Source organism: Ascaphus truei, chromosome 2, assembly GCF_040206685.1.
Source record: "Ascaphus truei isolate aAscTru1 chromosome 2, aAscTru1.hap1, whole genome shotgun sequence".
Classification (NCBI taxonomy): domain Eukaryota; kingdom Metazoa; phylum Chordata; class Amphibia; order Anura; family Ascaphidae; genus Ascaphus; species Ascaphus truei.
The window spans coordinates 330,548,987-330,576,889 of NC_134484.1; the positions used below are offsets into that span (position 1 = coordinate 330,548,987).

Consider the following 27,903-nt stretch of genomic DNA (forward strand, 5'->3'; position numbering starts at 1 on the left):
CTTAAAGCGGGGTATGCCTGTACTTGAACTTGCTCAAAGTCATTAATAGCCAACACAGGGATTTGAACCAGGTTCAGACATTTTAAAAACCACTGGCGCATATGTATTTCTGAACTTTCTCTGTCTATGGACAATGCTCGGTTGCTACAGAAGCAACGTTGATGGGTTAAAGAATAAGGATAAAAACTACAATCCTTAAATTAGGTGTTTATACTACCCAATTATTGATGCAGCAAATAATAATCATGGTTTATACTGTAGCAGCATTAGAAATGTTCAAGGCCAATGCAACCTTCACAGTTTGCGTTGAATTATGTTGTGGTGTGGAATAAGTGTGGCGGCGTAGGTGTATAGATTCCCTGGTCCTAAAATATTCTAGTGGTGTTGTATTATTTTAGTGCTAGCAAATGTTTAAGTAAAGATATAGGTCTCGATGGACCATTTGCTCTTATCTAGTATGGCCAGTTCTGTTATGGTTCATATGGCTGATGCAGCCATATAATGAAGATAAATACGTGAAAAAGTAGCACCAAGTCTCAAAAGATGCATCAGTCTTATATCAAAGTAAAAAATATGTACTGTACTTAAGTTCTCAACAATACATCAAATAAAAATAAACTAACCCATAAAATCTCTCTCTCTCTATGTGCGTTCCACAGGTATCTTATCACACAATATACGTTGTAGAAAAAAAACAGATATACTGTAAATAAAAAACAAAGTTGGGGTCCAAAAAGATATATAAATCTGTGTCAAACCCCAAAAGTAAATGTCCAAGAGATGGAAATCTGAAAGTTCATTTCACCAGCTCTTCCCTAGAAGTAAAAGTGATCTCCAATCAAATCCAACACAGGATGCACTATAATGAAAGTACCACGTAGCATATTCTTCTATTATACGACTGACCTGTGTAAGGATTTGGCTGCTGTTGATCACCCCAGCCATGTTTAAGATTTTCTTACAGTGATAGGGACTGTACTTACCCATCACAGACTTCTTTGATTATTGAAGACAATGGTTTTTTCTAGGAGAGAAAAATATGCAGTTAGGAGTTTGCAAAATGCTATATTGTCAGTAACACCAAACACTCCGAATTCACATTTCCACATTAGCATGTATGCGCCTGAAGGGGCAGTTTAAACTAGCGGGACCCAAAATAATAATACTGTACAACTTCCTTAAATAACTTAAACAGTATCTCTGTAATTGGATTAATCAGAAAGCTTCAATCACCCTTAAAGTTATGGTCTTATCTATTTGTATCCTGTGAAAAATTAATATGCATGGTTTATTTTGGGAACACTGGATTCAAACATTCATAGCTTTTGATTAACTACTGCTTAAAGTTGCTGGATATTTCCTTACTTAAATAGTTCAATCCTTTGTGTCGCCACTTGGATTGCATCGGACTATTCCCCGTAGCCAGATGTTCCAAGGTCACTGAAATAGGTGGTTGTCCTTGTGCCATTTTATTTGAACCTATTCTAAGCATTGTTTTTCTCTGGAAGTCAGGGATGTTCTTTATCAAAACACAGTTTATAAAAAAAAATGTCAAAAGAGTCCAAGGAAATGTATCCTAAGGGTAGCTGTGCAGATGATTTTATTTCACATAACCAAATCCCAATAATGACAATTTTAAACTATGTACTGCCAATCACCTCTGTTTTACCAGACGAAGAGACGTCAGTCTGGTATAGATAAAGACATATTCAGTATATCCAGAATAGCTTTCATGTCACTTAAGCAAGCTTCTGCATTTCGGCTTTATTTTTGTTAAATAAATCATAACACGGTGTAATAAGTCATGTGTTGTTGTTCATCTGAGGTTGTTTTTAACTAATTTAAGACCTGCTAAGGATTGTTATTATGTCCTGATATGTAAAACCATAGAATTCAAAGAGGATGTACTTTCTTTTTTCACACAACTGAATAATGAAGCTTGGTGGATCTAGCCCTTAGACTGAATGCTCTGGTTATTTCTTACTTGAATTGGATGCATTCGCTCAAAGTTGCTCGGGATTTTAATTGGTATATCAAATATTATTCTATAGGAGACCATAATATTGTAGAAATGAAACACTTGGAGGTTGAGTTTTTTTCAGATGCTACCCTGTTTGGAAATCCCTCTTGGATTTTCTCATTACACGGTATACGCAACACCTCCTCTCCAACCTGTCAAATTGGGGGTAATTATGGAAATAACGCGTTCTGTGGATGTGACAAACATACAGTAGAAGAAAGGTTTGAAAGGTCAAAAAGTCATCTAGGGTATACAGTAGGAATTTACCAAGACATCCTCTTCTGATATTTTATTTAAAAACATGAAATATCCACTGTTATAAAAGAAATCTGATAAAAATTAAAAGAAAGGAAATTATTGAATTTTTTCTAATGATAAAGTCAATGTTTGTGTTACTTTGGATAGTACTAGCTCCAATTTTAATTTCAATTTGTTGCATTGAAGATTTGATCGCCTACGTTGTATGCTGCTCCATTTACATTTACTTAAATAATCGGCGAGTATCAAAAGCAGCCTGAAAACACATCTTTAAGAAGCAGATTTTCTGGAACGTTACATTTGGGAGTCGAGAAGAAGTTCTTGCAAAAAGTATTACACGTGGCTGCATTTTCTGTGCTGATGAACAGTCCAGTTTAGAGGCCAGAAACGTTCTGGGTTTACGCCCCACTAGGGGGTCCCCTCAAGGTAAGAATGTACTCAATATTGATCTACCTTTTTAGTTGTTGTATCTTTTCTATATTATGATAATACAGGGAGAAATAAAAGTGAGCACTTATTGTGAAATAGACTCAAGTGCACGGACTGCTTTTTAAAACAGCAAATCATTTGAAATCTTATGGGTTTTTTTAAAATAAATCCGTTCTGTAGCATTATATAATACTTCTTTTTTTTTTTTTATTCAACTCAATGCCATTTTCAATGAGTTTTAAAGCATCCTTTGATTTCTATAGTAGGTTTTAGCCCAACTCACAAGCAGTGCAAGATCTTTGCAACACTTTCCTGTTTTGGATAATTTGTTGCCAATGTTCCCAGCAGTTTGAGCTGCAAACTGTAACCATAGATACTGTTACCTTAGTAGTATAAGGATACATTGTAGCTGCTGAGTTACATGGACTGAAGCTGCCATTATGTTAGACATGGGGTGCACAATCTGGGCAGCGTGACATTTTGGGGGCGGGGGGGGGGCAACGCTTACAGAGGCCCTCCGTTCTTCCCCACAACATCTAAATTAAATCCCGGGGGAGCGTGCGACACCTCTAAGTCCCTTACCTTGTCTCCAGCAGCATCTGGAGACACGTCGCCATGGCAACGTGGCATCAAATACACCGCGGTGTCACATGATGTCGCGTTGACGTTGAAAAGTAGTATTGCTGCTTTAATCTCACATAGTCATCCGTGAGAAAACTCGATACTTTGCAACTTCCAGCTCATGTCAAGTTCCCTCAAAAGTCTCTTACTATCCAGAGACTATAACTTGAGCACAAATACCGTGTGCAGGATTTCATGTCATGCACGCGTGAATTTTGAGAAAGTGCACTTTTGTGGCTTTACAAATGTCTTCTTAAGATAGGAACGTAATAAACACACACAGATGTAGCAGCCGTAGTTACTCCTGCTAGCGCGTTACAGTGGAGAACACACAACGTGGGAGCAGCCAACATTGAAAATGAATTTGCAGCGCATGCCAGCCGGTCCAATATCGCCTGCTACATCTGTATGAAATGAATGACGGCCCTGGTAAGACAATTGGAGCCCAAAGCAGTTACATTGTTTGTTTATTCCTAAAGTAATAAATGACAACTGTAGCGTACCAAGTGTAAGAGTGCGATTACAATAATGAAAATGTGAAATACAGGCGGTCCTCGGTTATCCGCCAAAATCTGTCCTCCAAACCGCCATCGAATAGCGGACCAACGGATTGTGGATCCAATGTTAATCCACGGAGGTCAGCGTCAGATAATCTGTTCTGACGTCGGATAATGCGCTCAGTGGAATGCGTTATCTGCCGTTGGATAATCCGTTCGATGGAGAACGGACCGTCGGATAGCTAGGACCACCTGTACTATATTACATATGGACTATATCTATGCGTCTATCAATATATAGGCGTTTTAGTGAATAAATATTAGAGAATACATTATAAGGAAATAGCCCTGTGGTGAGTGATCACAGATGGTGATCAAGAGTGATTGAGTCAGTCTTAACACGCTAACCAAGGAGGAAGTAGGCCAGTAAACAGAGCAGCTGGAACATCCGTGGCACTCTGGGGATTGTACTCAAGAGTCCTGCTGCTAGCGGTGTGTATCCAAACTGGTCCTGGTACCGACTGACCACCTTGATACAATTGTGTGACTTAATTATGTGCCATATTATTGTTTACTTGTAACCTCCTATTGGACCAACACTAAATTTTAGTTCTATGTTTCTTCTTCATGTAAAATGCCAATAGGAAAAAAAAGCAAGAACTGACTGAGGCAAAATACGAGCTACAGACTCACTTGATCTATTTCCATTAGCCGGGGAAAGGCTCCTGGCCATTCAATGGCCACCTTCACGATATCTAATGGTGGTGGCATTTTTAGTTGCCGGCGTTCTTGAAACTTTGAAAAACTGCACACTATTCAGAGTGCTTGTCTGTGACCATTTACACCTGGAAAGATAGAAGAAAAAAGTTTAAGAAACGTTAGTGGTTTTGAAAATAGAAACGGTCAGATAGGCAAAATAGTGCTTGAAGACATTGATTAATGACATTGCATCAGCAATGATTAACATATAAGAAGCCTAGCACACCGTTCCAATTCAAATACATTTTGTCCATTGATCTTCGTCTCTCCCAGGATGGAAGAGACTTCCTGTGGTCACATAGGGGCAACGTCAGGAGCAAAAAAAAAGGTGTTTCATTGTAAATCAGAGAGTTGTAAAGAAGCAAACTACAGGGCCTTCTTAAAAAAAACAAACAAAAAAACCCACCGATAATTAAACATTTCCCATGCTAGCATTTGCTGGCATGGGGAAAAATGACTGCAGGCAATTTCACTCCTTGCAAGGAAACCCGTGAAATGCCTGTGCGTTTCATATACCAGCACATTTCACCAACATTACCTGTACTGGCTGGTTTACCAGCAGACAGTGAATTTCAGTGAAGCAAGTAAATATTCCAGGACAGGAGGGTGTATTATTGACGTAGCTGAACACCGGTAGAGCTGCTAGTCCTCGAATACTCATTGGGTAAGCAAATAGTATGTTACTTAACCTATTCTGGTTTTGTGAATCAGGTAGCGATTACATTGTTTCTTACCTTTATTTATTTATTTTTAATCAATCTATCAGATATAATAAGAGGATGTAAGGTAAGGGATGATATGTTTGACCTTGAATTAAAGTATAAACACCTTTAATTAAACAATGAAAAACTGTGTTGTCTATTATACACAAAGCCATGTATTCCCTTAACTAAAGAGAAGTCCTTGGTTTGCAGAATCCCCAAATTTGAGGGCAGATAAAGGCCACTGCTGGAAAGCATGAAACACATTTGACCACAGACTTTTTTTCATGCTTCAGATACTCCTGTGTTTATCAAAAGCATTACAGTACATCTGCTGGAAAAGTGATCCATGGATCTATTACTAGTCAAGCAATCACTCCTCAGCTCCGACCCCACCTTACCGATACCCTTTGCTCCACTACCTTACCTTACCTTTAATCCATATTTCTATCATGTCTCACCTTCTCCCCAGAGTACATTGAAATACTTCAAACTTTTGTTTAAGCTTTGCTGTGAGGAACTGTTAAGTGGTAAATCTACTGTAAACCATGGCAAGCTACTTGAGAATATGTCTGATCTCCCTGCTCTTCATGCACCAAAGGTAATCTTTTTATGCAAAGGCTCATTGTGCCCATGTTTACCATGCACAGATATGCACTTAAAAACAAACATTACTATTATTGTGGTTCATGAAAATTCCTGGTTGCACGCCAGTTTACCGTACATACACTGCTCAACTATTGCATACACAACATTTCAATTTTTTGTTTTTAAAAAGTCTATTAAAAAAAAAAAAAAAACGTCTAGCCGTATCCCCCAAAATGAATGGAAAAAACAATGTGCATTCTGATAGTATTCAAAAGAATTCTTTACCAAACATCTGCAAGTTAACCACCGCTAAGCACTAAACAGAGAATATGTGATCTCTTATTGTACAGTCAACAGTGGAACTTCTGTGCCCATCATCCCAACATGTGTTAGCAGGTCAAAGACCTGAGCTAGGAAAGAAGCAGAAGATCGTCGTGCTTACTCACAGACCCCCATCAGAATCTTTAACATGTTACCTAGTCTAGATCAGCCTTGCATTCAAGCACATACACTTTCTGCTGTATTTAGCACAGTAGCACTGGACATATTATGGTTTGTCAGTGAATTAAAGTGATCACATTTTCACTTCTTTACAGCTTTGGTGAAAAGTTTTTACCTAAATTAATCTTTGAAGCAAGTTGTAAAATTCCTGCTTTCATTAACTTTTACATTGCTCTATGGATAGACCCTACCCGTATTTCTAACTTTCAGCCTGCTCCCTCCTGCCTTTTGCCTCTAAACTCCTTGAACTGCTCACTCCACTGAAACAGCCCTCACCAAAATAACTAATGACCTCCATGCTGCCATGGACAGAGGTTATTACACTTTGCTCATATTACTTGACCTCTCTGCAGCATTTGATACTGTGGACCACCCTCTTAACCTTCACATTCTCTATACTCTTGGCATTCGTAACAAAGCTCTATCCTGGATCTCCTCTTACATCTCCCATCATACTTTGTGTCTCTTTTGCCAACACTTCCTCCTCTATCGATCTCTCTGTGGGGATACCCCAGGGCTCTGTCCTGGGACCTCTTCTATTTTCTCTTAACACACTCTCTCTAGGTGACCTAATTAGATCTCTTGGGTTCAAATATCACTATGCTGTGACACACAAATTTACTTTTCAACGCCTGACCTTACACCTGCTGTACAGACTAAAGTTTCTGAATGTCTCTCTGTGATATCATCCTGGGTGGCCTTCCAACGACTTAAACTTAACATGGCAAAAACAGAGCTCCTCATACTTCCTCCTAAACCTGGCCCTACTACCTCCGTCCACATTACTGTAGGAAGTAATATCATTCACCCAGTAGCCCAAGCATGCTGCCTAGGGGTCAAACTCTCTTTTCGACTACTGTAACCTCCTGCTGTCCGACCTTCCTGCTTCTCACCTGTCTCCCCTACAATCTATCCTAAATCTATCCTAAATGCTGCAGCGGCAGAATCACTCTACTATCTCCGTCTCAGCCTCTCCCCTGTTGAAATCCCTTTCCTGGCTTCCTATGAAATCCCGTATCACACACTCAATTCTCCTGCTCACTTTTAAAGCTTTACTCTCTTCTGCTCCTCCTTACATCTCAGCCCTAATTTATCGCTATGCACCGGCTCTTGCATTGTGCTCAAGGATGTCTTCTCTCTACCCCTTTTGTATCTAATGCCCTCTCCCGCCTTAAACCTTTCTCACTAACTGTCCCACACCTCTGGCATGCCTTTCCCCTCAATATCCGACTAGCACCCTCACTATCCACTGTTAAGAACCAACTTAAAACACACCTGCTTAAGAAAGCATATGAGTAGCTCCATGGCTGATAATTAACACCTCATACATTACATTAACCTTGTCCCCTTGCAGACGCAGTTACCAGAACTCCCTCCTACGGTCTCTGTATGTTATTCCTTCAAACCAATTAGATTGTAAGCTCTTCGGAGCAGGGACTCCTCTTCCGAAATGTTACTTGTATGTCTGAAGCACTTCTCTCCTTTATGTGTTATTTATATTATTTGTTATTTATATGATTGTCACGTGTATTACTGCTGTGAAGCCCTATGTACATTAATGGCGCTATATAAATAAAGACATACATACATACACTGACACGCTACAGGCCCTGGCACACTGGATGTGCTATTGACGTATCAGGTATGCCATGGTATTATTGCTGATTTGGCTGATCAAGAGGGTCGTTTGATCCCCCGCCAACAATGAAATGGTTATAGCGGAATTCCCAACCCCAATTGTTTTCTCCCCCCTTTAAATAATCCAGGGGCTTTCAACAAGCTCAACTGTGATGAACCTGCTCCAGCGATTTCTCAGTTGCCAGTAAAACTGACTATTTGCAAGAAACTACAAAATATATCAATATGACGGCAGGGTCGCCAATAGAAAGTTGTAATTTTGTCAGGTAGATGATATTCCAGCTTTCTACTGGTGACTTCACACAAAAAACTACAATTATGTTTGCCAATGGCTGCCCCGATGGCCATGTTGTGTTACTTGTCGGAGTTTTGGGGGTTAATTTAGTGGCAACTGTGATGTCCAGGATACAGAAGTAGCGCACTTTAACTCCGCGGGACCCCAAATGATAATCAAGCTGTACAGATGGCTACTTTAAGAACCACAATTAGATTGACAGCTCCTTGGCATTTGCTTGAAACGTAATTTGTACAACATGTACTGCTTAGTTGTTCTGTGAGTGTTCTATGAATATATTTCAATATGAACAATTTGATGGGATTCAGAGTCTTCTGTTTTTTTCCAAGAAATTTCATCAAGAAGTTTTATGTACAGTAGAGGCAACGTTTATTCTAACATTTGCCGTAAACTAGCCGGGTTACATTCTGGGTATGTGCTGGGTATGTGCTGGGTATGTTCTGGGCTAGTTTGAGGCACGTTTAAGGCATTTCTGCATTGACTAACGACCCATAGGATTAACACAGCAGGGATCCCTGGCAGTCCAATTCAGTTTGAATGGGACTGCCAGGGACCCCCGCTGTTAATCTGATAGGCCATTAATCAATGCAGAAATGCTGGGGCTAGTTTAAGGAAAGTTTAAGGCATGTATTCAGAATGTACCTGGGTGTTTCATGGTTTTTTGGGGGAATTGCCACTGGTTTTTGTTCGAATAAGAGTTGCCTCTACTGTAGTTAATCCATCAGAGTATGCAGAAAATGCTGTCCACTTAATGTATATACTGTATTCATGTACAACTTTGCTTAGATTTAGATTCTAGACAAATGGCCATCCCTGTGTTGTCATCATAACTTTACTTACAATCCCATGACATGCAGAGTTTTTTGTTACATAAAACAAAGTACATGCAAGAGAAGACTTGTGAAGGAAGGACACATAGATTGAATATAATGTATGTAGGGTACACTTCTTGATATGCAGGCTTTAAAAAGCTAACTAATGACAATATCCACTTTCTTGGGAGTGGCTATATAAATAGCACTACTACTTGAAGTAAAGTATATCTAGCACTGGTGGCATTCTGTGAGCAATTACAGCATTACAACCAATGTGTTGTCCCTTGGTCCTTATTAAGACAGGTAAGAATAAACCGTTTGACATATGTACAGAATTTAGATCCTATCTGAAGAGCAAAGGCCTTTGTGAAAAGTGACAGAAAACAAATTAACAGGGAAAAAAAGGATTAGGCAAGAGAAAGCCAAAATGACAATATCCCTCTTTTACTCAAATTACATATTGTTTTTGGAACAGCTGCTTGGCTTTTTGTTTTAATCCCTCGGCACCTGAAGGGAATAGCAATTAATGGCTTTGGCCCTTGTAGGAGCAAATTAGTTTTTGTAGAAATCAAAAGTGGTTCAGAAACACAATTGCAACATGTTCTATTCAGTAACAAACATTCGCCTCTGATATGATCATTGCAGTACGTAATCTGCTCCAACAAAAGCTTCTATGCTGCAATGCGTCCAAACAACAACAATAGTGCTGCTGTGCTCAGGAACATCAGTCCGTTCCAAGTACTCGTTCACATTTGACTGCAGTGCTTGGGAGCTAGAAGGTCTTAATGCAGATGCTGATGGCAAACAAGAGAGGGCTGTGAGCATCAGAACTATATGCATTAAATGTCATGACATGGACAAAACATATTGGATGCCTATAGGAATAATATCTCTATAAATTCCCAATTTCGACTGGAAGTATTTAATCTAAATAGAGTGCCTTATACTGTACAAGTAAAATACTTGCAGTATGTATTATACAGTACTAAAATAGTGTGATCTAAGTGGATGTATTAACACATACTATTTTGAACCATCACAAAATAGTTGTTGAAATAGCTGGAGCACACAAGTATACAACTGTAAAATAAAGTCTTCTGTGTGATGTCTTGTTACGGGTATGTTGTCGTTCCCAAAAACACCACTGCTGTGTTGTATGCGCGTCTATGGTCACGTACTGGAATAGATCTCAGTCCTATTAATTTTAATGGGACTGAACTCTTCTCTAGCACAGGGAAGACAGCTTTGCTTAATATTGAATAGGGACCAATGGACCAACACCACAAAATAAAGTTTTCTTTGACACATCGCACAATTAAATACCACTAGATCTGAGGCAAACGGGAAATAAAAACAAGGTCTTGCCTCGATTTCAGTGTGGGCCTAGCACAGAGATTTGAGTCTCGGCCTAAATTTTACTCGGATCGCCATGGTCCTGGGGTGGGGGATAGATTCCAGCAATCTGGACTCATTCATACCTCCAAGCTATGTCTCAAAAAAATATTTGTAAAATATTCAAATTAGACTACTCAAACTCTTTCAAGGAGAAGTAGAAGCGATTGTGTCATTCTCTAGAGACTAAAAATGACATCTGAATGTATGCCAAGTGCCACAGAAAAGAAAAAGAACCCAGGGAGCAAAAAGTCAACTAAAAATACAGTACGCATCATAGGTGATACCCTTTACCATTTCTGTGCCCCTTTAATAGCCAAAAGGTTAAGAAGCCGTGATATTTCATTATTTTGGGGTTTTCAGAAAATGTCCCATAATCTTACATGCAAGGTTACAGATGTGTCCAATGGTACTGGCAATGTGCGTATGATTATGCACACCTTCAACATCAATCACATTTCAAAGGTATGTTTATGACTTGCAGCTGAGTTGCTTTTGACTTTATTGAACTTTATTTTTTTCAGTTCTTCAAGACAAGCTGCGTCAACTCTTTGGTCCTTATTCTATATATTTCGAAGTGAGGGTGTTTTCGGCCACAAATCCCAGTTGAAGTCTATGGACTACATAGAACGAAATGGGACATTAGGCTAAGGGCCCGCTGCGGTCGGCGGCGGTGGCGGGCCACCAGCCCCTTTCCTCCAGTCTGGAGGTCACCGCTGGCTCCTTCCGACGTGGCTGACTGCGTGCTGTGATGCGTCAGCCGGCTGATGCTGCAAGCTTCTGGTGATCAGAAGCGCTGACGCGTCACGTGGTGCACGAGTCAGCCAATGAGGAGGGAAGGAGGGGAGGAGGTGAGGAGGTGAGGAGGGAAGGAGGGGAGGAGGGAAGGAGGGGAGCTACGGGAGGGAGGTGGCTTGGGGGGAAATGTGCCTGTGTGTGCAATCTATCCCTCTCCTCCCGGACCCACAAACCCCCCTCCTGCGGACCCACAACCTCTGCGTCTTCACCCTTAACCTCCTCCACCCCTGCCCGGATTCAATGGCCGCGCCCCCCGACCCCAAAAAAATCAACTGCAGACCGCAGATCGTGGTGCAGTGACTTGCACGCGCCGCTGGCAAGCAAGGCGGCCGTGCGGACGCCTGCAGTGGGTCCTCAGCCTTAGGTTGCGGCCGTTTCACTGCAACCAAATGGGTCATTTGGCCGCAGACAGACCTCCACCGCAGTCAATCCAATGCTGGAACCTCTGTCGCCGGCCACTTCCAATGTAAGTATTTCTGGATAGGGTAGGGGGTTAACTTTAGGGGTTAGGGTAAGGGCCCTGGGTACTGGGTTTTATGGTAGTGGCTTAGGGTAAGGGGTTTTAGGTTTAAGTTTATCGGATAGGGCTAGTATTAGGGGTTAACATTATGGTGTTTTAGGGTGAGGGGTAAGGATAGTCACTTACTTTAGCAGCACAGCAGCTGGTGGTGGAGTGTCCCAGTGGCGCGGTGAGTCACGGCGAAGCACCAGCGGTCATTAGGTCTCTGTGGAATGGCGCCGACCAAATGACCTAGAGTCAGAACATATATATATATATATATATAATTACCCCTTGTATCTTTTACTTATTGTCACCTGATCACAAAGGTCCATTTCCAAGTAATGGCGTGATGAGTTCTGCGCTTGTTACACCGACTATTTTACCAATATGTAGAAAAAAAATAAAGCAAAATATTTTTTTTCATCAGATCAATAAAAATAATAGAAAAATAAAAATATATTTGCTGTAAAACAGCTATATAACGGCTTGCAAAATATTTATGACGAACACAGATGGGGTACAGACGTGAATTCCAGCACCGAAACTATAATTTTCTGGAATCTATAATTCCTTTAAACCTCTTCACATAAAATGTATTGCTCAATATGGATGTTACTAGGGAAGTTTATAGGCATCAACCCCTCATACAGACGTGCCAGGGATACGTAAGTTTAACACACTGCAGTTGAAAGAACTAAATAAATAATTGATTAAATCTTTTTTCTTTAAAGGTCTATTTACAAATAGGATAGATAAAAGGAGGACGCCATTGTATTATCTTAGAAGTAGAGACTTACTATTAGCACTGTAGAAGTGGACACTTACTATTAGCACTGCAGAACTAGAGTCTTACTATTAGCACTGTAGAAGTAGAGGCTTACTATTAGCACTGCAGAAGTAGAGACTTACTATTAGCACTGTAGAAGTAGAGGCTTACTATTAGCACTGCAGAAGTAGAGACTTACTATTAGCACTGTAGAAGTAGAGGCTTACTATTAGCACTGTAGAAGTAGAGACTTACTATTACTGTAGCACTGTAGAAGTAGAGACTTACTATTAGCACTGTAGAAGTAGAGACTTACTATTAGCACTGTAGCAGTAGAGACTTACTATTAGCACTGTGTAACCACTTGCGTGAGGTGCAATGCATACGAGCAGTATGCAATACGAATTATCGACAAAAGGTCTGTTGTCTGAGTGATTAGGTACCGGTTTTACGTTTTAAGCTTTGTAGTGACTAATAAGACTTTTGGAAGGTGAATAAACAAAGCCTTGAGATGGGAGAGTGGAGACTAAAAGAGAGTATTAGAAAAACTTTTGTCAGATATTTTAAATATTCGAAATTTTCACCCCGGTGTTCCTGGAAAAGAGCTTTCCGTTTCTGTATGACAGGGTGCTAAAAAGGTTGTTGGAGATGCTGTGGCAGGGCGTGAGTCCGTCCTCCTTCAGTACACCATAATTGGATCCCCTGAATAAAACCAGACTTGTATATATTGACTGGTGCTTTATGACCCCTGAATACTGTATATTTAACCCTCCCTGCTTGGCTTCATAGGGAGATTACATCGGTGTGTGTGATATGTATATGGCTACTCCGCATGGTTTACCTGGGCTGCTGCTGGAATTCAGGCGGCTGCACGATCAGGTAGCAAGGTGTATAATAATGGGCGGCAGGAACTTTTATAGTACAACTATCATTTATTCGTGTCCACAAGCAGAGGGACTGCTCATTCACATATAGTATTAACAAATGCTGTACCGTTTTTATACATAGACATACTGTACACAAATATGTTTCTTTAATCAGTGCCCACTCTTAACACTCAAATGGAGGTATTCTGATTTAGTTGCTCTAAGTAGGTATGGGACTGGTCCCCCCTTTTCTTTCCGGAATCATCATCTGTGTTACTCCGATTATTTTAGGCCCCTACGGGAATCCTGGTGGGTCTCTTATTACTTGACCCAATACCCTTTTGCCTATTTGGGAACTGTCACTTCCATTCAGGCTGCTGAGGCATATTAGCACTGATCCACGGTTAGAACTGATCAGCGGTCTTTTTTGAGGCCCTCTATGGCGTGCCAAATTCGTTTTACTTAACCTTTCAGTACTACATTTCTTCTTTAGGGGTTTTCAACTTAAGGGATACTGTTCTTAGCTGTAATATAATCAACAGGGGTGACTGGTCTATGCTATTATGTTATAAACAACGTTTCTACTCTCCCCAAGGCTCCTTTCCTCTGGACCTCAAGGAATCTAACTTTCTAGAACAGTACCTCCACCTTAAATACCCCGTGTAACATCTGGATCCCCATAGCAACCCAGGGTGGGGCCTAGCAAACACTAACAGCTTCTAACCCTTTAGATGGGGGTTACACTCTCCGCCAACTATACACAATGTTGCCCTCAACGTTGCATGGGTACAGATTGACATTGTTAGAATACACATAAATTACATACATTTAGTTATATATAGTCTGTAATAACATTTATTACCTTCACACCTAAACATATTTAACTTTGAGCACTTAACCTTATCCAGGTAGTTGCACTATACACACACTTTGGGCCTCATGCAGAGAGCAGCGAATTTAAAAATTGGAGAGTTTAATAAAAAGTAGCTTTTTTGGAGAGTTTTATTCTCCATATGCAGAAATGTGCGAATTCTGCAATGTTTGGCATTAATGCGTGCGGCGAGTTAGAATGGGAGAGATGCGCGCTGCAGAAATGTGTTAAAAAAAAATCGCGCATTTTTTTTTCCCTTTCCTATAGGCGGCGAGCTCCATGTACTTGCCAACTTTTCTTGGCGAGGCAAATAGTAGCAAATTGCGCCATTTTCTTGGCGCGAACAGCCGCTAGATGCCGTTCGCGGCTCTCTGCATTAGGATATTTTTAAAACTGGCGAGATGTAGGTTCTCGCCAGCCGCGCGGCGAGATTTTGAAAAAGAAAAAAAAAATGGCGCGTTTTCCGTAACTCGCCATTTTCGGCAGTTTTCTGCGCGAATTTCCCCCAAAAATGGCGAGATTTGAAATAGCGCTGCTCTCTGCATGAGGCCCTTAGTGTACAGCATGTGCTCATCCCTTTTATTATCACATTCCATATTTTGATGGAGGTGCAGGGCAGAACAGTAGAATTACAGTAGAACACAGTATGTCTTCAGGACCGGAGACGGTAATATAAGGCACATGAAACTATAAGGAGCATAATCATTACTTGAATGACATGGGACCCAGATGGGGTCAAATACTCACTAGTGCATAGGTGTGCAGTAACACACAGGCTACCAACAAGGGGCTGGATTGGGCTTCCTAACCAAACCACCCTTGCGTTCAAGTACTTCTACATAGTAAACCTTTGTAGCTCTCTTTCCATCTAGATACTCCACCTGATCGTTGTAAACACTCCGACCAATGTGCCATGTTCCCACAAATGTATCAACTGTATCAACATTTTCTGTAAGCATGGATGCCAGAAATGTGAGCTTTTGCTTTACACTGCAACCACTATTATATATTACAATATATATATATATATATATATATATATATATATATATATTACAATATATATATATATATATATGTATATATATATATATATATATTTATATATATATAATTCACATGTCTTAGACAGGTCTGCAACCCTGCTTTTGCCATTGTCACCTGCTTCCACTACAGCGAGGGATTCTGGGAAATGAGGCTAATCTCGTCAACCTTGAGCCAGCGAGAAAAAAAATTGCAGGTTATGTGGAGTGGTTTGGCCTTTCTGACTTTTGACTTAACGGGCTATGAGAATTCGATAGCGGTTACAAAAATTGAGCCATTTTTAGTTATACCGCTCAAATTTGCAGAGCCAGAATGAAACCCCTTCTAAAAAAGCCTTGCTCGCACGGTTTGAACATATGATGAGTGCTTTCAGAATACAAGAACCTGCATACCTGAGTGAAAAGGGCTCTTTCCACACATATATGCACTTCTGACAGCTGCAGGAATATCACCCACTACTGTAGTTTGAAGATAGATACTAGAACGGTGAACTACAAAACCATGTCTGAAACATATGTAACCCTGTTTCCCCCACCCAATCTCACATAGGGCCTATCTCTGGGAAATTCACTCTGGTTACATGGTATATTGTGGTGCAAACCTGCTGTAACAGAGGGCCCTGGGTCTCCCGCATGGTGGTATAGGAGAATGACAGGACAGGCTTCTGGGGTCTTGCCTGAATAGTGTACACAGGTGCAGCGCCTCCATCTCTTGCAGCCCCCAGGTGTATGGGGAGAAGTCTCTGCAGCAGAATCTCTTTCCCCTCCTCCCAATAGACTTCACTCTCAGGCAGGAGGTGTAATAAAACACAGTGTCCTTTATTGGTCTCTCTGTATTAAGCAGCACAGTTGATATCAGCTTGTAGGGTGTCCACCCTCAGGATGTCCCTGGACACACTCCCAGCCAAAGGGCACCGAGTGCAGTCCTAACTCTTCCCTTATCCCCTGGTGGGATAAGAGGAAACTGTTACCCTCCGCTCCCCTAAGGGAGGCCCTCAAACTGCCAGTGCCCTGACAGCTTGGTAAAGGTAAACCAGCCTCTCTCACAGTAGAGGCAGACTGCTTAAATACAGGAAGTGCAGTGCCTTAAGTACAAGTCCAGTAGGAACCACCCCTGTGCCTCTGATTGGACAAAAGGCCTGATTACACTACCTTCCCTGACTCCAAGCACTGCTATGAGTGGGGAAAAACCCATGATTACTCCTGGCAAACCTACCCTTACTAGGCCTCACTGCCAGGAGGAGGGCAGACCTATAACCCAAAAACCAATCAGGGCTACATATATTAAAGCAGCAACCCCCTCTAACGAACCCACTTTTACAGGATTAGGCCTAGGGGGGTTCCTCTAGAGCAGGGGTGTGCAAACTGGGGGGCACAAGATTTTGCTGTGGGGGCGCGGGTCGTTGCAGAGGCCCCACGCTCTTCCCCAGGGCATTTTAATTAAATGGAATAGGGTGTGGTCAGAGATGACCAGCAGAAAAGTGTTCCTATGGGTATTGCACTCAACTAAATAAATAACTCTGAGTAATGATATATATACATAAATCAAATATAATCAAACCATATGGGTTGAGGGAGGTAAAATCCAAAACAAAAAATTATTTAATAATAAATCCTTGATATATACACACTATACAATGAACACTTAATATCTAGATGATTAAAATAAAATCTCTTGGGGAGTGAAAACGGAGGGGATCGGCAGAAGGTGGGGTAATTAGGTAAATTGTCTGGGGGGTATATACAGCATTGGCACAAAGGTGCCTAGTTGAAATAGCACTACTAATAGACTCTATGGTATTGGTCTATATCGTTACACCTGGCACTTGGGTGACTAAAATTAGTCAAAATACCGATGAGTCTCGGAGCGTCGCCGAACACAATCATGTGTGTAGGCGTACATTAGAAACGCCCACTGTACCGCCCCCAGGAGGTATATATTCATGCCATAGAGAAGACATGCTACACTCCTCCCCCCCAGAAGAAGCGCCACAAGGCGTGAAACGATCGTCGGGTGTTCGACGACGCTCCGATTGATGACGTCAGCCGCTTGTTTGTGTTGTGGAGCGTGAGACGGAGGTTTCGGCATTCATGGTGTCGTAGATGCTGCGATCCGGATATGGGTGATATACAGCGCATTACTTTAATACAGCAAACTTAACAGAGCTATATCCCTTGATTATGAGGAGTTTACCTATGAAGGATGTTAAGCTGTTCATTTACTAAGACTTTGACGCTCAAAGGTGAGTCTCTGGGACACAGAGACTCATCGGTATTTTGACTAATTTTAGTCACCCAAGCGCCAGGTGTAACGATATAGACCAATACCATAGAGTCTATTAGTTATGCTATTTCAACTAGGCACCTTTGTGCCAATGCTGTATATACCCCCCAGACAATTTACCTAATTACCCCACCTTCTGCCGATCCCCCCCGTTTTCACTCCCCAAGAGATTTTATTTTAATCATCTAGATATTAAGTGTTCATTGTATCGTGTGTATATATCAAGGATTTATTATTAAATAATTTTTTGTTTTGGATTTTACCTCCCCCAACCCATATGGTTTGATTATATTTGATTTATGTATATATATCATTACTCAGAGTTATTTATTTAGTTGAGTGCAATACCTATGGGAACGCTTTTCTGCTGGTCATCTCTGACCACACCCTATTCCATTTGTCTATAGTTCCGTGCACCGCTTTTACACTCACATTTGATCATTAAGGTGAGCAGTGTTTTTCCATTATTCTATTTGCATTTTAATTAAATGCCAGGGAATCGCGTGAGGCCTCTGCAACGCTATACTTACCTTTATTCAGACGCTCTGTTACGCATTGCTATGTTTCCTGTGATACTTAGCAGTGAAGTTGCTGGCAACACTTTCTGGGTTTTTGTGTTTTATATTTAAGGAGACTTAAATGGCCGTTCAATAAGTAGCCGAAACCGATGATGTTGCGGCTTCCCATTGGCCTGAGATTTGGCAGCCATTTTGTTTCCCCTGGAGGGAGGCTTAAACTTAGTAACTTCATCGCTAAGTATCTCAGTAATGGTTGGGTCCACAGAGATAAAAAAACGGGCTACCGGTACCCGTCCTTTTAAAAAAATTGGGTATGGGGATTGCTGCTTTAAGGCGCCATGTTATATTTAGAGACAGGTGAACGTTTCGCTAAAGTTCAAATCCACTGTAAAAATTGTATTTTCCTGCAAAGACGAGGGTTCGCAAATTCATCCAAAAAAGTTTGGTTCGCTTATCTTTAAAAAGATAAGCAATTTCACCTGTTACCACTAGTGAGGAATGTCCTGCTAATGTCTGAAACCTTGGCTTAAAGAAGCAATACAAGTAGTACTTTTTTGTTTGAATATATGCAGCATTTGATTATCTTTATTGAACACTAATTACCTAAGCTGCCGATCGATTAATTCTCCCGTGACTGATCAGCACAGGTCCTGCTTTTCAGGGTTTAAATGTCCGCCTTTCAGTTTCAATCGATCCTTCAGTCAGTGTAACTCAGCAGCTACAATGTATTCTTATATTAATTGTATTATTGTATTATTTTGTATTATGTATCCTGATAATAATATTGTTACAGTTTGCAGCTCAAAGTGCTGGTAATATTGGCAACAAATGATCACAAACAGTGTGGCAAGATCTTGCACTGCTGGGGAGCTGTGTTAAAAACCTGCTATAGAAATCAAAGGATGATCAGTATATTAAAACGCATTAAAAAAACATAGCATTAAGAGTTCAATTAAAAAAAAAAAAACAACATAGTATCTAATACTACAGAACTGATTCATTTACAACAAAAATAAAATACGTAGCATATTGCATGAATTGCTCCTTTTTAAGAGGCATTGCTTGTAATTGTATATTACTGTATATCTGCTACATTTTTCTAGAAATATATATATTTTTCCCCACAACATCTTAAAATAAACTTTATTTTAAAGTTGTGCACTGTGCCTTATCTTTTAATTTCTTAGGGACAGAAAAAAAAATGGCTGCCATTTCCATAATGAGAATCAATGGTTTTGATCCAATGCACCAGTAAAAACGTAAAGCATTAGAAATGGGCGTGTGCTACCGTTAGCCCAACACAGTGAAACCTTCCGCAGAAAATAAAACGAGGATGAGAGAAGCAAACAAGGGAGGGACTTTCCGTGTAATATTTGTCAATGTTATGGCAACTGCTGAAGTAAACACAAGGGACTAGCATGTAATAAATAGCTAAAGCAGTAATCCTGCCCAAAATATTGGATTTGTTTTACACAGTTGGAATCGGGGAGCCCCTAGCTCCAAGATACTTACAGGTGCCAGTGTTTCCTCTCCTCCCCAATTTAAAATGGCCACCAAACCGCCAGCCAATAGGAAGCCACAAAGGATGATTTAAAAATCCATAAATCCACCCCTAACAGTTTCTTATGCATTGCTGACCATGTACGAAGCACTGTACTTAGAGGTTTGAACACACACTGGTCCCTGTCCCAGAGAGCTTACAATCTAATTGTTGTTGCCTGAGGCACAGGGAGGTACAGTTTCTTGCCCAAGGTTGGAAGGAGCTGAAACTGGGATTTGAACCTGGCTTCACCTGCTTTAAATTCAGTGTGATAGCTTTTAGAGTTAGCTCCTTCCCCAGATGGGAAGCGGGGGTCTCCAGAGGTGAACGTGTTCATTTCCGCTCGGGGACCCCCCGCTCCCGGAGATACTTACCTGTAAAAGGTGCTGCCGGTATCTAATGCAGGTGTTAACTTCCCGAGTCACATGGGCTGATGGGAAACAGCCGGGGATGACGTTGCGGCTTCCTATTGGCCCACGTGATGCAGGACCTTTACCACGCCATTATGGCGGTGCGCCACGCCTTGTGTCTTCATCAGGGGAAGTCACGAGAAGCGCGCAGGGACGTGGTGACGTCATCACGCACGGGTGTGTGCATGAGGAGTTCCTGGTTTCTCAGCAGTCCAGCCAGCTGATTTTTCACTGTCGGTATCCGATTGAAGCGGAAGGAAAGTACAGAAGCATTGTGAGATGTGTGGGATGACGCCAGCTCGTGGCAGGAGCTCTATGTGGTCTTCATCCTATCAGGTGCACCCTGTATCTCCTGGACTCCTCCACCCCCGTTGATGACTCCCTATAGAGATTTCTCTCCCATGTGTGTGTTTTTTTTTAAATCCTGTAAGTGCAATTCCTTGGGACTGCTTGTTCTATTAAATGTACCTTTTTATTATACAGTTACATGCTATGGAGCCTGTGTGTGTGTGTGTGTGTGTGCGTGCGTGCATGTGTGTGTGCATGTGCGTGTATATATATATATATATATATATATATATATATATATATATATATATATATATATATATTTATATATATGCAGAAAACAAGAAGAAAAAACAGGCGCACTCCTAGTGTGATAAAGTATAAAACAGTATTTATGGGATTGTAAAATATAAAAAGCGCACTCACAAGCAGAGTCAAAATAATAGCATTTATGAGATATACTCAATCGCCTTGAAGCTGTGAAGGAAATGTATCAGCCTGTCCCGTTGGTGCCACCTCTGGTGTATCCCTTGGTTCAGCAAGGTGCACTGGAGCCACCGCAGCCAGATGATGTAATAATCAGCAACATCTGGCTGCGGTGGCTCCAGTGCACCTTGCTGAACCAAGGGATACACCAGAGGTGGCACCAACGGGACAGGCTGATACATTCCCTTCACAGCTTCAAGGCGATTGAGTATATCTCATAAATGCTATTATTTTGACTCTGTTTGTGAGTGCGCTTTTTATATTTTACAATCCCATAAATACTGTTTTATACTTTATCACACTAGGAGTGCGCCTGTTTTTTCTTCTTGTTTTCTGCAGATATCCTTGGGATTTGGTGATCCTTATATTCGGGTAGCAAAACTCCAGTGGACTAAGTACATTTTTTGGAATTTCAACTGACATCTGGTTTTTATTTTATTTTTTATGTTTCATGTTTTTTATTTTTGCTATAGATTCCAGTTGTTTTTATCACAAATTCGCCCCTTTGGGGATTCTTTGGTCAATAGCCTTGTTAACTCTATCTGATTTACACAGCTGATTTATCCTTATCAAGCTTCCTAAGGCGCTACTCCAATTTGTTATATATATATATATTTTTTTTTAAATAAATAAACAGATGGAAATGCCGCTTTAAACCTGGAACAAGATCTTGTCACTGTAGACATCTGCACACCTAGACATGAATCATCGAAACACTCAGATACAACATCAAAGTGTCATTTTTGCATTGGTCCATTAAAATAGGAGAGAATGCAAATAATATCAGGAGCAGCGTTTCAGAATCCCCGTCTACAATTACTCACCCAGCATCTGCACCAAATTCAAACCAATGCTGAATTACAGGGAAATTACCATTTTGTTCCAGATATGACAGAGGCACTTGTCCTTTACCGAAATACATCATTGGAGTTTCATAAACCCGCAGTTCAAAACATACGACTAAAAAAGGTTGAGATTAAATAACGTAAGTGCACTTGCCTCTCAGCAATGCTAACCTATAAATATCTATGCACACCATCTGCACATTTGTATTCATTTCCAGTGTTTCTGTAAGAAAGGGGAGATAAAATCATTTTTGAAAGGGTCTCTTTTTAGTATTTATCATTTCCTGGTGAAAATAAGTGGTTTTGAATCTACACCTGGGAAATTAGATGTCATCACACATCACTCAGGCAGAGATTGGACATTACTGTACAATGCTATATTCAGTCCACCTACGCTCAGTTTTAGTGTCCTTAAGGAGTGCTTGGAAGAAATGTCCAGCTTTTATCCTCTGAATTGCAGAGGCGGTGGACAGAGCACTGTAGACTTTTCGATTCCATCTGCCTCTCCTGTTTACTTACTCGTTGGAGAGATCTTTAAAGGGGATTAAATACTGTGCATAATCCCTTCTTCCTCTGGCAGGTGATAACCGCAATGTAAACAAGGGGAGAAACTCACCCTCCTCAACCCCTCCTCTCCCCACCTTTGCAGTGGTAGTGTGAGAGTATCCTTTAGATTGCCCTTATGATGCACCACGCCCTTGCTTTCTTTCTGGGGCTGCCTATTCCAACACAGCCGCCACCCTGACAGAAATGGAAGTATAGCTCCCTCCACTTCTGGCATCCGGTTACCAGTCGCATCATGCGTTGGTTCCAGGAGCGGTCACATGATGCAGAAGTGGCACTCTGCTGTCAGGAGATGCCCTAGCACTGTAAAGAATAGGCCGTCCCAGCTGCAGACCAGTAAGAATTTACAGCAGAGGGAATAAAGGTCTAGCCGTGTTTTCTTCAGCTTTCATAGCGTACTAAGCCTCCTGAGATACTGGTAAAATTGTGTCATGTGGGCCAATATAGCAATCCGCAAAGTCATTTATTGCCATCACTATTAGCACATTTCACGCCAGGGATTTAGAAACCAGGACGCACTGGCGAGTTTACCTTTAAGTTAAATAAGTAAAATAGCATGGTTCAGGTCCAGATAACCGTATAAAAGAAATTGGTGTCATTGCTGCTTTACGTTACAAAAAGACAAACACAAGATAAAGAAAGAACATGTAATACTTTACATGCTGAAGAAGAATAGAACAGTTACTTTTAAAACAACTATCCTTACTTTATGAGTAGAGGTGGGCAAATCTTTTGGGGCAGATTTGGATCCACCTCGGATCGGTCGGTTCCTTTGTTCCGGGGATCAGTCTCAAAAAGGCCAGTTGGCCTTTTCCGGCTTTTTTTTCTCTATGGTGCATTAATAAACCTACAGTCAGATTGTTATTAATCCGCACTCAGATTAAATCCGAGGGGGGAAGAGTGCAGATTTTTTCACTATCTGATTTTTTAATGCTGATTTTTAACAATCCGCAGTGCGGATTTCGGATTCAATATGGAATCCCGAGAGTGAATTCTTAGACATCCACCAGAATTGTATCCAATGGCGAATTGCAATCAATACGCTAAGAGTGTTTAACATCCAATCTGCCGACAGATTCTACTCCGTGGAAGGAATTTGGAAGGAACGGAGTTTGGAAGGAAAGCACAGGGAACGGATTTCAACAGTTCCACCCATCTCTATTTACGGTGGTTGTGCAATGATGGAAATTAGTTTGTCTGCTTTCACTTCCTCAATTTGCAATGGTTATTCTTAGGCCGCGGGCCTGGTCAGCGCTTAGCCACTGACCCGCGCTCACACTTTCCACTGAGCCCCTGCAGCCGCAATGAGAGCAGCTTTAGGAGGGGCTTCCGCAGGCATGCGGAGGTGTAGCCGACAAACATTTTTTAGTTTACATGCTGAGGGGAGCGGAGGGCCGGTCACGTGAGCGGTTCGCCCAATGAGGGCGAACTAGCTCCGTGACATCACTGGCCCACCCCCAGACACGCCCCCCAGATTTACGCGTAGTAAAGCCAGGGTGCTCTTCCTCAGCCTCCGTGCGCCTCCGCACGGCTGGAATCTCTATGGACAGCCTTAGTTGTGAACCCAAATTCAGTGGAAACTTTGTAGCTTGTCAACTTTCCGTTTACTACTCAAATGAGATTCATTCATTAAAGGCAGAGTTTTTGCCACTACTGTTTTTCAAAGGGCCTACCAGTGATGTCAAACCAGTTAAAGCAGCAGTCCGAGCTGCCGTTTGATTATTCTTTATTTTTTTCCTCTTTAATATGTGCATCAATACAATCCACACAATAAGTAATTAGTAAAATTGCCAATCGATCTGTGAAGATTCGAATCGGGGTTCACTAAATGGCTGTCAGTGCAGCAGAAGAGGACAATAGATGCAAAGTTCTGTGGGGAAGATCATGTGACCAGGCAGTCACTAGATACAATTGGTGCACTGCTAGAGAGGGCAGGTCTCAAAATGGGGTGTGCCAGAGCCTGTTTCAGAAGAGGAAGGGGATGTGACTTTGTACGTTGCTATAGAAGCAAAAATGCTTGTTACTTTATAATACATTAAAAATGTCAGTTGTTTTTTTTTTTTTTTTAAATGCTACAAATATTTTCTCATAGTACAGAACTCATTTATTTAAAAAAAATAAAAACACACATAGGATATTGCTTTTTCTGCAGCTTTAACAGTTACATCTCCTATCATAAACATAGGTAATTTCAGAACGGGCTACATTACGGTTATTAAACTGTCAGGTATTTCTTGCACTGCATGGAGAGAAGAGGAAACAAAACACTGCAGCCAGATGCAGGGGTGTGACATATGTGGTGCCTAAAGGGTTCAAATGTAACACGCACTATATGTGCTATTTATGAGCTACAATGCAATAGTGTAGGACCTACAGAAATGAGTTTACCATGACATAGTTGCAGGCTTAAAAATTTTTTGCCAACTTATTGAACTAAATGACCTGCACTTATTAATAAAGACTATAGATAAAATAAATAGTAATGTACTAAATAATTTGCCATTTTGGATGCAACATTGTGGCTTTGTTGTCTTTTGTTGTATAGATTTTGGTCCCAAACCCAGTATCACTCCAAATGACACAAATATATATATATATATATATATATATATATATATATATATATATATATTTGTGTCATTTGGAGTGATACTGGGTTTGGGACCAAAATCTATACAACAAAAGACAACAAAGCCACAATGTTGCATCCAAAATGGCAAATTATTTAGTACATTACTATTTATTTTATCTATAGTCTTTATTAATAAGTGCAGGTCATTTAGTTCAATATATATAACCATGCAGCAAGCTTAAGCCTATAGGGAACCATGCTAAAAATGGTTTTTGAAGCAAAAAGTGGCACTGTGTGCTCATTTGCATGTCATTTCCCAGAATCCCTTGCTGCAGTGGAAGTGCTGTGTGCTGGGTGATAATGGTGAAAGGCGGGGTTGCAGACCTGCCTAAGACATGCAGATGAGCATACAGTTGTATTTACATTTGCATATTTGCTTTGCTGTGGAGGGTTTTTGTCACTTTTTTTACTCACCATAACTTAACTCAGTATTATGGTAGGCCCCATCCTTTAGCTTCTTTGCATACCCAGTTAACCAACCCCACACTGATGAGACCCATTAAGGTTGAAACAGCTGTCTGTGGGTGGGTTTTCTGGGCATGCACCTTAACCCTGGCTGTGCTCAAAGCTGTGACCATGCAGCAAGCTTAAGCCTATAGGGAATTGTGAATAATAGTGAATATAAGGCGCTAACAACTTAAAATATAAGTGTTGTTAAGTGCAAGTTAATAGTGCAATATACAATATAATATGTGCTCAAATTATATATCCCTGCCCAAACCCTCTGGTGGAACCTGTTTCCCGGGTTCCAAGTAGAATGATATAGTTCAGACAGTCCAGGAGGAGCATATATGGGGAAAAAGGAAACAAAACAGTGCAAATTTAAGTGCAGACGTTGAGACTAAATGATGACTGAATGATGAAATCTTGGCTCTAATGGTCTATCTACTCACAAGATGTTAGTGGTATATGCGCAATTGGCAGATAGGGCTGCCACCCCAAGTGGATGCTGTATATAGTGGGATCCCCTCCAGGCTCGTTTCGTCAGTGTGGCAATGATATATATGGAGGAGAGAAAACAGCACTACATAGCGCGATCTGTCTTGTAATTGACTTTATAAAAAATATATAGACATATAAAATGTGCACTTACAATGTGCTAGTTTTAAAATCGCATTTGTCACATAAAAGTGAATCAAGTGGGTACTCTGCCGCTCTCACCGCCTCCTCTCTGGCTCTGGATCTCCTTCGTCTGCAACCTGGGATACCAAACTCTGTGTCTCTTCCGGTGCGTGTGACATCACAGCTCAGTGGATGGTGCAGCTACGGATCCCTCACTAGTCCAAAACACCACTCAACGCGTTTCGCCCAGCCCTTGAAAGCTGTGTATGGCTTCGTCAGGAGTGACTTGATTCACTTTTATGTGACAAATGCGATTTTAAAACTAGCACATTGTAAGTGCACATTTTATATGTCTATATATTTTTTATAAAGTCAACAGCCTTTGGCACAGCTGAAGGGTGTGAGCCATTCACTGATGTTAAAGCTTCTCTAATTCAATCTGAAACTTACCAGCCCTTTTATCCCCTGTAGTCAATTTTCAACTCTATCTTTCCATGAAATGTCTGTGAATTGACTGTATAACCTCTGTTTTTTTTGTGTGTTTTTTTAATGTTACCATGTGTTGTTATAACTCTATGCCCAGAACATACTTGAAAACGAGAGGCAACTCTCAATGTATTACTTCCTGGTATTTTTTTATATATAAATAAAAATTAAGAAGTACCTTTTTCAGTGAATGGCCACAGAGGACCAACTACATCTGCAGTCCAGTATGAACTGTACATATGTTGCCACATCAGTGGAATCTGCTTATAAACTCTACGGAAAATATCTGTCACTCACATTCTCACCGTGATGAAAAGCTTCTCAAGCCACCGTTTCTGAAAAGTTATAAGAGGGTGTCTTATAAAATCTGTAAAGAGTCTTCTACATGCCCAGGGCAGGGACAAAAACTTGCAGCCTGTTCTTACACCTCACACAGGTCTATAAAGCCTGTCACATCCACCATTACCCGGTATAAACAACGCAGGCCTGGGAGTCCAAACGATCACATGAAGTGTGTCACATAGCTTCCTGTCCAACCTTAATCATAATTCCCACACTGTTCTGAAAGCCAGGAGGAGTGACAAGTAAAAGTGAGAGATGTGACAGAAATGTAACAATATATTCCAAGGGCTATACAGAAAGTGGTATTCTGCTAAAGCCTTTCAGCAATTAAATACATAATTGGCAAGGTCACCTTGATCAACGAGGCTGTATAATCCTAGGCCATGCTTGGTATGTTAATAATAAAAAAATTTTTTTAAATGTTTTTAAAAAGTGTGAGCGACTCCTATCCATCATTCAACTGTGTCTAGCATTAAAAACAGGATAAAATAATTATTATTGAATTAAAGCAGTATCTCAAGTTAAGGGAGGTGCAATTCCCCCTCTTTTTAACACGTGACTCCCCCTATATGATATATAGTGAGAAGCGGGATAATAAGCTGCTAATGTCGCATTAGCGCTCACTACTGCATTGTTAACGGGTTTTTTTTCCTTACATCTGTTTTTCTTTTTTTTTACAATGGATTGAAGCAGGGAGTCTCTGGAGCTGAAACCCATTCATTTCAGCTCCAGGGACCACCTACTTCCAGAGCTACTTGCCTCAGTAGGGGGTGCAAGTAGCCACTCCACTTGGCTAGCAGGGGTCATGTTATGGTGGAGTTGCAAAGTTTCGCGCCCTGCGGGCCAATAGGAAGCCGAGACATCATCTAATTAAGCTTCCTATTGGCCCATGTGATGCAGGAGCTTTAAATCTTTAAACCCCAGCTAGCTCAGCCGGAGCAGCTACCAGCACCCCCTACGAAGGTAAGTATCTCCTGAAGCACTGGGCACCCTGGAGCTGAAATTAATAGGGTCAAGCTCCAGAGAACCTCTGCTTCAAACAGGCGCACTCCTAGTGTGATAAAGTATAAAACAGTATTTATGGGA

The 27,903-nt window shown here is 41.0% G+C and overlaps 1 protein-coding gene across 5 annotated transcripts in view; it reads right to left on the bottom strand.

The window, feature by feature from the left end:
* ELMO1 (engulfment and cell motility 1) overlaps positions 1 to 27,903 on the bottom strand; it is a 395,377-nt gene that overhangs the window by 309,721 nt on the left and 57,753 nt on the right. For 3 of the 5 annotated variants that reach the window (XM_075586635.1, XM_075586631.1, XM_075586634.1), the window contains 2 exons: positions 4,519 to 4,670; positions 984 to 1,024 (listed from right to left, as the gene is read on the bottom strand). In XM_075586635.1, coding sequence (XP_075442750.1) covers positions 984 to 1,024; positions 4,519 to 4,596 — 119 coding nt within the window. In that variant the 5' untranslated portion in view covers positions 4,597 to 4,670. Of the gene's footprint in view, positions 1 to 983; positions 1,025 to 4,518; positions 4,671 to 11,958; positions 12,064 to 27,903 lie in introns of all 5 variants that reach the window. The other 2 variants (XM_075586632.1, XM_075586633.1) reach the window with 1 other exon arrangement.